Source organism: Gadus chalcogrammus, chromosome 7 (genome assembly GCF_026213295.1).
Source record: "Gadus chalcogrammus isolate NIFS_2021 chromosome 7, NIFS_Gcha_1.0, whole genome shotgun sequence".
NCBI classification, from domain to species: Eukaryota; Metazoa; Chordata; class Actinopteri; order Gadiformes; family Gadidae; genus Gadus; species Gadus chalcogrammus.
This window is the reverse complement of record NC_079418.1, coordinates 19,367,308-19,378,440: the sequence shown is the minus strand read 5'-3', so window position 1 is coordinate 19,378,440 and position 11,133 is coordinate 19,367,308. Positions and strand designations below refer to the sequence as shown.

Genomic DNA, 11,133 nt, shown 5'->3' with positions numbered 1-11,133 from the left:
GAGACTCATGCTATGTGTCATCAGCTTCCGATGCACACGAGTAGCATAGTGATCATGGAGCGTGGATCATGTTAGATCCTGTGGACGGTCATGATTGTGCTTACTGACTGAGGGGTTGCATGGAGAGGAGAAACGAGGAGTCATGCCGTCCCTACGGACTGCCATGACCCTGCAACATAACGTGGCTCACTTACTGGATAAGATGTAGTATGGAAAATATCGTGGAGGCGAGCTGGACATTTGAAAGGTTATTAAAGTGAAATAAAGTGAAATGCAATGCACGTATTTCCAATGGTCATTACACTGACTTGGAATCTGTAGCAAAGTATAATGCTAATGAGAGCATGAAAGCACTTTTATGAATTTAATGATTAATTCAGCCAGGATTTCACTTCCAACTGCATTTCCCCGTGAAATGATTTGAACATGTCTAACCTACATGCTAAGCATATGAACACATTTCTCCACGTACCATTTTATAATTTTGCATTCATTATAGCCAAATTGAACTGTAATCATGTCCATTCAGTCGTGGATGATGTCAAGTTTGTAGAGGAGGTCTATTGGAGGTAGTGTGTAGGGCCCAGCCGCCCAGACAGCAGCAACGGTGCTGGCTTGAAGAGTGTACACCTATACTTGTTCATTATAATTACTATCAACTCAGCAAAAAACCTGACAGAGAGCTTACTCCAGTGAATGGGCCTAATGCGCTGCTTCAGATGGAGAGGCTGTGGATCAGCTAAGCAACCAATGGGCCTGCTGATTGCGATTCGTAGTGGGGCAAGGCAGCTGCATGGTTGAGATTGATATTCAAAAAAGACGACTCGCATTAGAAACGTAGTCGCTCTGCTTAGCTTTAAGTCTGGTGATGTTTGAAGCGCCGCAAATTTAAATGCAACGTAGCAGAGTAGTTTGCATGTCTAGTTGGATTGCATTTAAGTCAAACTAAGTCTAATGTTTCATTTACACACACAACCACGTATTGTTTTCAGATGATGTTTTCAGATGATGCAATGCAAAATAAAGAAAAAATAAAAGAAAGCATTGCAACAACGCTTTGTTCCAATGTAATTACTGCATTTGACGAAGGGCAACTTGCTCCCCAAAGAAATACTGACCTTACGTGAAGCACTGTGATGTATTACACGTCTCCTGCCTTTCAGTCCTCCTGACCCTTCTCTCCATCTTGTCCCCAGGATGGGCCCCGGGGCCACTTTTGACACCAAGACAGCCGTGGAGGGCCGATGAGGGGGCTCCCTCCCTACCCCCCACCCCCCAAGGCAGGGACCTTTCCCATCGCAGACTGAAGACAGTGTTATCTTTGCACTTATTGTTTCTCCATGTAGTTGACGTTGACGTGATGTGCTGCATGCATCTGAACAGAAGCCAGACTGGGTGCTGTTGTTCAAGCAGTGCATAGCCAAATCCTATGCTGGTTTGACATGTAACTGTGTTTGTGCCACAGCAAACAAAAAAGCATTTATGTCTCAACATGTATTTTTATTTGACAAAACTTCTAAAGTTTATTTTCGATTATTTTATTTGTGAATGTATGCTTACACCTGTGACTTCCTTGTTTGTGATGAAGAAAAATCTTATTTTTATGTTGTTTTTAAAGTTGCATTTGTGCCTTTTTTTAGATTAAACAAATCATATACACTATTCAAAATTCAGTTAGTTTTGATAGAAAGAGAGGCGTCAAAAACAAGAACCCAAAAATCATAAATCAAACGTTCAACTAGTATTGTGTTGATTGCCAAAGCCTAACAACCTAGTTATTAGTCAAGTCCAGTTCTACTGCCAGAAACAGTACACAAGCACGATGTCAGTCTGAACATTTCAGGCAGTATTTTGGCCTTAGAATATCAAAATTGTTTTTTTTTTCTTTATTGAAGTTTGTTCAGCTTTCTTATAATCCATACAATATCAACAATTGATTTTAATGATCTCTTTTAGACCGATTATTGTATTGAAACATCTGGTAGATGTGTGATAGGTGCTTGACGTTAATATCTGGGAAGGCGCTTACTGGAACCAGTTCATTAAAACATCCATTCCACCGACTCGGTGTATGCAAATTTAGGAAATCAAGAAAAAGTGCAGTGGGAACATTAAACCACTAGATGACGTTGTTGAGCCAGGGGTGCGAACTCATTGCCATGGACCTATTACATGCGCTGCCCCAAACACTGTATTTGAGACGATTGATTTCCCATTACATGAAAAGTCTCTTCGCTGCCAATAATTATGTTCAGGACAATGGTGATTATACACCTAAGCAGGGAATTACTTAATGGTTAAGGCCATGTTGGCAGAACACTGCTGATAAGGCAGTTTTAACAGCAAATAAACCCACCTGTGCCTCTCAGAATTACTCTTATATAGTCTTAGGCCATACCATTAAGCAGAAAGGTAGTTTTTCTAATAAGTATGTTTTCAAAGTATCTTAAAACGGCTAGTTCTAAAATACCAACGCTGAACACTGATGATGTTGAATCATTTCCGCCATTATGCCTGAATCCTTGTTTTGTTCACTTTCTGATGAGAAATTGCAAAATGGTTCTTTTGCTTTCATATAGGGTTGAAGAAGCATGGATTTTTGTTTCTGCATCTCAGGATTTGTTGATAATCCAGTTATCATCGGCGTTATTGCAGTTTATGCAGTTGCCGAATCATCTTCACAGTTTATTCTGACTTGGAAGGTTCTAATTTATATTGTCATATTTACAGAGAGACTCATTGCTGTTTTTACCTGTGACGGTATACACAGTGCTACGTGTCCATGGTATTTGTCAGTTTAAATGTTGTATTTTGGGTAGATCAAACAATAAAGTATCTCCACTCCAGTTTGGGTGTGTTGGTTTTGTGTGTTTAAGTGGAATAGCTTAGAGCTGAATTTGCCTCCATATAAATCATGTGTATTCATCAAGATGCATGTTAAACACAAAACATCGGGGTTCCCGAGGTCAAATGTTCACTTCAAGGACTGGGACGAAAGTCATAGGGAGATTGTGTTCCAAATATAGAACCGGCTATCTAGAACCAGTCAGTCATTATTGACCAAACGCGCCCTGCTTTGAAAGATAGTACAAATGTTTGTATTCTAGTCATGACTGCAGCAGCAGCAGCTCAGGGCAGAAACCCACTAGAGAACTGCTCTTTACAACATATTTCCAACCGACACTGAGGACCAATACCAAATACATTCTGTGATCCCTTTAACATTCAACCAAGCGTTATAAGAACACACATTCCATCCATTGCTTCCTTGATCCTTAAAACTGTGTTGCCTTTCACCCTCCCAACTTGTTTGTACTTATTTTGAAATCTCTGTATACCGGAAACCCCTCGCACTGTCTGTGTGTGCATGTGTGTCTCAGGTCACCAGGGGACGAGGGGAGAGTTTCCGGCACAGATGGCGGGAGCGGCGGCGGCGGCGGTCACTGGTGTGGCATCGCCAGGACAACCACGACCCCAACCTCGCCTGGCGACGCCCACGCAGAGGACGACTCCGACGGCGGCGCCACCGTCCAGTCTCTCATCAAGTCGTTTGACACCGTCGGACCGAGTGAGCACCCTCACATGAATGCCGCCTGACACACACACACACGCCCCCCATGCAAACACAAACACGCAGACGGACGTTTCCTGTTGGCCGTGCGGCATGCCGGTGGAGAAGAACATCTGCTCCTCTGCTGCAGTGTCATGGATGGCTGGAGTGATGAGGGGAGGAGGGAGGGAGGGATGGAGCCACGGATGATGGGAAAAGGGAGAGAGGGGATGGATGGACGCTTCGGGTGAGCACTTTAGCTTCAGGCTGGACTGAGGTTTTATTATGGCTTTTAAAGTTTTCTCAGTGAACTTCTTGGGTGGTTCGTTGGTACATCATGGGAGCTTGCGAAGCGGCATTTCCCAATATTCAGTGGGTCGTACGCAGCGCGTCAGTTGCTGGGGTTACATTTTGAAATGATCTTTTTTTTGGGCTTTATTTTGGGGGTTTCGATTTAGCAGAGAGTTTATATTTCAAGTGTGAGGTGTAAAGGAGGGTGCACCACCATACATCAAAACGCTCACCTGCAGATATTCTACAAGATACTTTTTGGTCTGTTATTGCAGAGGAAAAATCTTTCTACGGTTATTCCTTATAACGTAACTATGACTTAAAAGTTGACCTTTGTGTTTGTAGGGTCAAATCCATAGACATTACTGTAATCACCGTGCTGTGAAATGTAATCACACGAATCGTTACACAAAATGTAATAAGTCTAGCAATGTCCACCACACAGCTTTAAAAGGACGCTAATAACTGAATTTGGTTCTCCTCCCATGACAATACTCCAAATTGCAACTAATGTGTGTATCGATCCTTTGAGGTGGAGCAGGACACACAGTGCTGATGCACTCCACTCCTAGAAGCCCTCTCAGTGGGATCCCAGTGCGGTCTGCCCCTGCTGCTGCCGTCTCTCCCACCCAGGTATACATCTGGCTGCGGCAAAAATGACCATCTTATCTATTGTTTGCATATGCTCCACCCAGCAGTATGGAAACCATCTGTGTTTCCTTTACAGAGGCTGTCGTACATAAAGCCCCTCCCTAAGGCATTGGAGAGGAAGATCAACCACGGGGAATTCTCTCATCCTGGTACGTTTCCTTTGGATTTAGTGGAGAGTCACACCCTGTCTTTATACCAACAATGCGGTAGAACCAAAGTTGTTTACCTTTATGGTCTGTCAGTGAAGTCCAGCGCTCTGCTTTCGGCTCACGCTAAAGACATGTCACAGTATTCATTCGTTGAATGGTCAGGGCTAAGCGCAGAATGGCATCCCATTCACCGGGATCCCACGCATATTTATACCTAGTTATCTTGTACTCAACACAACTAGCAGCGTTCAACAGGCAACATGTCTTATGCCCCTTATCCTTTGGCAAATCCTTTTTATTGAGTGCTGTTCTGGAAAGTCATAATACCGTCAACCTTAAATATGTGAAACTGAAAACGAGGTAAGGATATCATCATGGAAAATTATTTTGCAATCTTTCAAACCAAGCTCTAGTAAGATATAAACAGGAAACTAATGGTATCGTTGTGGTCATCACTGGTCATATTTTTGCTTCTCGGGTATGACACAGTTGTTTTGTGTGCTTGTGAATGGATGTTTTGTGACTCATGTATTCTGATGTGGTCTGTTAAAATCAGCCTTGTCAGACTGATGTGGTCTATCTACACTATTTTACAGTTCGACACGTGTATTCCTTCACATGTGGAGAAGTCTATTGACCATCATTGTCCTTATATGAATGATACGACAAGTTGACTATGACTGAGGCAACCTGCCTTTAAAAAAGGTTTGCCATATATTTAGTAAACATTTTCCATCAGCTTTCAGCTCTCAGCTTTGCAAAAACTCTTCTATAGAAAGATGGTCTTGTGTATCACGAGTTCTAGAACATTGCCTTAACAACGCCAGGGTCAGGGCTCCACCCAAGAGGAGAATCTCTGCACTCCCGGTGTTGTACAACTGGATGCTGAAATGCGTCTCTCAGGGCCTTATAAGGCTTGCCTCTATCTCGTCTCACTCACTCCTCATTCACTCTCCCTCCCCCATCCCCATCTCCAGACAAGCTGTCGGGGTGTCGGGACGACCTGAAGCCCACCAACCTCATGAGGAAGAGCCCCTCGCTGGAGTCTGTCATCAAAGCCCCGGGCTCCCTCACCGGTCGCACCGCCTCCTTCAGCTACAACCGGCCCAATAGCAAGCTGAGGTGAGCCCACCGCTCCCCCACCGCCCTGACCTAACCCTAACCCTGCCTGGTCCTACCACCCTCCACTCCCACCGCCCTCCCTGCCTCGGCATTCCCAACCTGATCTGGTGCATTGAGAATGGAGTGTGAGGTTCCCGTCTTGGCGGACTGATGACCAACACTATTCTTCTTCCTTATCAACCGATGAAAAAACATCATGTAACGAGCTTTTGCGGATGCACATTTTTTTTTCAGAATAAAGGGAACAGCCCAGTCGTGAGATTATATTTAACTAGTTGGTTCCAGGTGGAACAAGCCTTGTATTGTTTTATAAATTTTCTCATCAATCTCACCACAACTCTTTCAGTTCTGTTCACATATTTTCTTGTTGCTACTAATTTTAGCAACATTAAGGAAACACTATATTTCCTCTTAGAGTGCATCAATGTTTGTTTATGCTTCTTTTTATCTATTTCTAGATTTGAATCGTAAAACCACCATTTGCTGTTTGGCAATAAATGATAGATTCGCCTAATAAGAGGTGTTGGAGAGCAGTTTCCTGGCGGACTGTCGCTGTTTGGCTAGGGAGTCTGACTCTCAGCCAAATGGCTGCCATGTTTGATCCCTATTTCCACAGCCTAACCAGTAGTCTCCCATGCTCTGCCTCTGCCTGCTCACGAATTACATGTATCTCAGTTAAATCTAGGTCACTCTGGATCACAGTAAAAAGTAAATAATACAACACACTAGAGACACACTGGAGAATCTGTTAGAAATGTCCTAACGTTTAACATTCATAACAGATTCTTCCACAATCTCTTTCCAACGGATTGCTAACGGAAGGCTAAGATAGGCTTTTATCTACTGACCTACTGTCCTTTGTTATTGGCAATCAGCTACCTCTCAATTCTTGTCACTAGTCACCTCTTCAGAGACTAACGTGATCAATACAACCTGCTGGTTTATGAGCTTGTTTATAAATTCTCTTTTTATCTCACTCGCACACATTGAGTTAGTAATCTATACATTGTGACCCCATGACACCATTTGCAGATGTTCTGGTAGCAGAACCAGCAGCAGCTATTGTTTTTGTTTCTTTGTTTACTGCCTCACCACACTTTTTTACACTATACTGAAGATGTATGGTTTCCCCCCGTGCTGCATTTCGAGGGTATTCCCATTGCCCTCGGCTGCACAGAGATCTATATAAATGTTTTGGTATGGAGTATGTTTAACAGGGGGGATTGGTGTTTAGCATGGATTAATGTACTTTAGTATACACTGTTGTTGTCTAGCATTGAGTCATTTTCTTTAGCATACATCAATGTTGTTTGGCATTGAGTTATTTTCTTTATCATAAACTCATGTTGTTTAGTGGAGTAATGCTGTTTTGGGTGGGGTTCAGTTTTTAAACATTGAGTAAATCTGTTTAGGGTGGAATAATGTATTTTAGCGTGGAGTAATGCTTTTTAGTGTAGAGAAATGTTGTTTATCATGAATTATTGTTGCGCATGGAGTAATGTTTAGCATGGTGTAATGTTGTTGAGTATGGAGCAATGTTGTTCAGAATGAAGTTAGGTTGTTTAGTGTGGAGTAATGTTGAGCATAAAGTAACGTTGTTTAGTGTGGAGTAATGTTGAGCATGTTGTAAAGTTAAATATGGGATAATGTTGAGCAAGGTTTAGTGTGGTGTATTGTTGTTTAGTGTCGAGTAATGTTGAGTATGGAGTAATGTTGTTTAGTGTGGAGTATTGTTGTTTAGTGTGGAGTAATGTTGTCTAGTCTTGTGTCAGGTTGTTTTGTGTGGTGAAATGTTGTTTAGTGTGGAGTAATGTTGGGCATGAAGTAATGTTGTTTAGTGTGGAGTCATGTTGTTTAGTGTGGTGTAATGTTGTCTAGTCTGATGTAATGCTGTTTAGTGTGGTGTTATGTTGTTTAGTGTGGACTAATGTTGAGCATGAAGCAATGTTGTTTAGTGTGGTGTAATGCTGTTTAGTATGGAGCAATGTTGAGCTTGGCCCGAGCACCACCCGTCCTATGCTTTTTCTCCTACTGGTCTTCCCATGGCCCCGTTGCCAGACCTGAACCCAAGGGATCCCTTTTTTGGAAAGCACTTGAGGAGTTTACTTTTGCTGAAAAAATGACCAGTACAGTTGATCACTGTACAGTAGGCAAAACACAAAAACAAAGACAAGCACCCATACTGCGGCCATTTCAGCTTAGTGTTCTGCCCTTTCAGTACGCTGTTTACAATGCAGTCTCACGATGTTGTGTTAGGGTGTTGGGATCCTGCAACCCAGCGGATGCAGATGTGTACGTCCGTGCGCATATGCATATGTGTTTGGTTTGACGCAGGGGGCAGGGGGGGGGGGGGGGGGTCGTGGAGAATGAATCGAGAGACAACTGCACATCCTAAACGTACACCAGATGAAATAACTGTCTCTCTCTCTCTCTCTCTTTCTCTCCATGTCTCCCTGTGTCTCTCTCTCTCTCTCTCTCTCTCTCTCTCTCTCTGCGACATGACTGCTATGCGTTCCCTGGTGGCAGTGTGGAAAGAAGAGACCCCTTGGCTGCACTGGCGCGGGAATTCGGAGGATCGAAGCGCAACGCTCTTCTGAAGTGGTGCCAGAAGAAAACAGAGGGCTATCCGGTAGGGCGCGCTGGGGCTGAGGACTTCCCTTTTAAGATAATCACCACGGACGATTCACTACTCGTCGTATTTGTGTCGCTCTGACGTTTCAATATCCCTTTCGCAACTCATCACTGGAGACTGCACGGTGGGGGGAATTGATGTTCAGGACGTTGACCCAAACAGCGGGCTGACAAACGCTTCTCTGTGTGCGTGATTTCCTTAAATGCGTCATGTGGATTGGCCTGCGCCTCGGAGGCTGGTGTTTGTTGTGGATATTAAGGTGGGGGTATTTATGACGGTGTCATTGAGATGTTTATCTCCGATGGCATGGTGCTGCTGCTGTATGTTTTGCACACATCACGTTGTGTCTCGGATTGTTATTGAGATTGAATCAGCAAGATTAAACAAGTTAGAACAAATAGAACAGATAAAGAATTAGAATATAAGCAAACATTTGTGCGTGTGTGTGTGTGTGTGTGTGTGTGTGTGTGTGTGTGTGTGTGTGTGTTGGAGAGAGAGTTTGTGGTGGAGTGTGTGTGTGTGTGTGTGTGTGTGTGTGTGTGTGTGTGTGTGTGTGTGTGTGTGTGTGTGTGTGTGTGTGTGTGAGAGAGAGTTTGTGGTGGAGAGGGTGTGTGTGTGTGAGTTTGTGGTGGAGTGTGTGTGTGTGTGTGTGTGTGTGTGTGTGTGTGTGTGTGTGAGTGACGGCTACAATCATTTATAAACACACCCATACCATTTGTTTTGTGCGATAAGCATTGTATCCTATTTTCTATTTGTGTCCCTGTGTCCATGGCACCAAGTGTTAACAGCCCAGCCTCTTAGCAACTATTCTCACTGCAGCTTTAAGGAGCACATTAGGGCCTGTGGGATTATAGCCAGCTAGTTAAAACTCTTAGCACATTCCCATTCCCTGTAGCATGTACAGTCAACCCTGTGTTCCCTACTGGCAGGGTTACCCTATAGAAAGCATTGTTGATCCAACCTCAGGTTATGGTGATGCTAACATAACATCAGTAGCTCCGGCCTGACGATGGGCGCGGGCAGAGTTTGGCTTATTTAAGGTCCCGGCCGCCCTCTCCTCTGTGATGCGTTGCATGTTGTTGATGGATTGGCAGGAATGTGAGTGGGATCAATCGTTTCTATTGTCAGCACATGCCATCGCAGTCCAGTGGACTTTGACTCACCCCCTCAGAGGACGACCGCCTGAGACTCATGCCGGCGGTTAGTCGCACTCCACTCGTACTCTCACACACACACACACACACACACACACACACACACACACACACTCGTGCACGTACGCCCCGGCAAGCCGCTGTTATGGGAACAAGCGAGGAGATGGATGAGCTCTTAATCCGAGACAGTCTGGATGCGATTGTCTGATAGTAAACTTGTCTTTGAGAAGTTTAAGGACGATATGTGTCCTGAGTCTGATGCTTTGGACGAGAGCACGGCCTCCGATGCAGTACTGCCTATCGTGTAGATGTAGAAGAAAAGGCAAGTGGGGACCACACAAGAGTGGGGCCACTCTTTGGTCGATACTGGGTCCCCCATGGGCTGGACTTTGGATCAAATCAAACAGACAGAAGATCAAATTAAACAGACAAGGCGTGTAGGAATGTCGGCATGATAAATCTGAGGGTGGACACAGCAAACATTTATCATGCCGACATTCCTCATGCCTTGTTTGATTTGAACTTTAGTCATACTGTAGGAATACTTTATTGAAGAACAATATAAGTGGAAGTAGATTTCCTCTATTTATTTGGTGAGTAACCCTTGGGAACCCCTTAGCTGGACCAGCGAAACAGGTCTCTGAACTCAGAGCAATCCTAACTGAGCCCAGATTTAGCAGTACATTAAAAAAGACCCTTGTTCCCAGCACGACCAGATTCCACCTCCACCGGACCCCTGATCCGATCACGTGTCCCCAAAGAGCCGAGCAACACGCCACTGTTATTCCCCCCGCTATCCAGAACTCAATAAGAAGCTTAAGCTAATTTGGCATTCTGCTCAATAATTACTCTCTGTTTGGAATTTTTGGTTTGTACTTCCTTATCCTTTGATGAAGTGTGCTGTTCACAGAATGGATTGTGGTCTCGCTTCATCCCAGGGCTACAAAGTCCGTTTTTTTTCCCAAGGGTTCGAGTCTCAAGCAACCTAAATGACTAGTATGGCCTGTAACATAATTTGGCAGGCACATATTTCTTAACATCATTACGCTCCACCACCTCCTGTCGGTTCCGAGAAAGGAAAGACATTAAGCTGTAATGTTAGCCTTGGTGGGTATGGCTGGATGGTAATATTTGTACACTGCTTAGTCATTTCCTCGGCAAGAAAAAAATTGTGCACTCAGACCAAAAATACAGGATGTATGTTTGAAAAAGAGGAGACGGCGTGCGTGTGTACGTACGTACTTGCGTCTGTGTGTAATTGCGTGTGTGTTTGTTGGTCGATAAACGTCAACAGCAGACGTTCTCTACTGGAACCCAGTGCAGTGTGCGGCCTATTGCTTTGAATCCCACAGCCTGTCTGGGTGAAAAGGTCACTGTGCTCTAAAACCGCCAACCAAAGGTCACCCTGATGCACTGTCCTGAAGCCCTATCCCACACACACACAGGCACAGAAAAACACACACGCACCGAAACACACACACATTCACTCTCTCACACAAACCATAAATCACAACTCTCAGCAGCAGAGCTCAGATCTCTGCATACTCCTTAATGCCTACCCTCTGCCATCCCATCTCCTCTGTT

The 11,133-nt window shown here is 44.2% G+C and overlaps 1 protein-coding gene across 3 annotated transcripts in view; it reads left to right on the top strand.

Moving 5' to 3' along the window:
• Positions 1–11,133, top strand: part of specc1 (sperm antigen with calponin homology and coiled-coil domains 1) — a 65,488-nt gene that overhangs the window by 43,378 nt on the left and 10,977 nt on the right. The window contains exons 8-12 of one of the 3 annotated variants that reach the window (XM_056594320.1): positions 3,381–3,568; positions 4,374–4,474; positions 4,569–4,641; positions 5,619–5,763; positions 8,290–8,392. In XM_056594320.1, coding sequence (XP_056450295.1) covers positions 3,381–3,568; positions 4,374–4,474; positions 4,569–4,641; positions 5,619–5,763; positions 8,290–8,392 — 610 coding nt within the window. Of the gene's footprint in view, positions 1–1,196; positions 3,316–3,380; positions 3,569–4,373; positions 4,475–4,568; positions 4,642–5,618; positions 5,764–8,289; positions 8,393–11,133 lie in introns of those variants that run through there. The other 2 variants (XM_056594318.1, XM_056594319.1) reach the window with 2 other exon arrangements.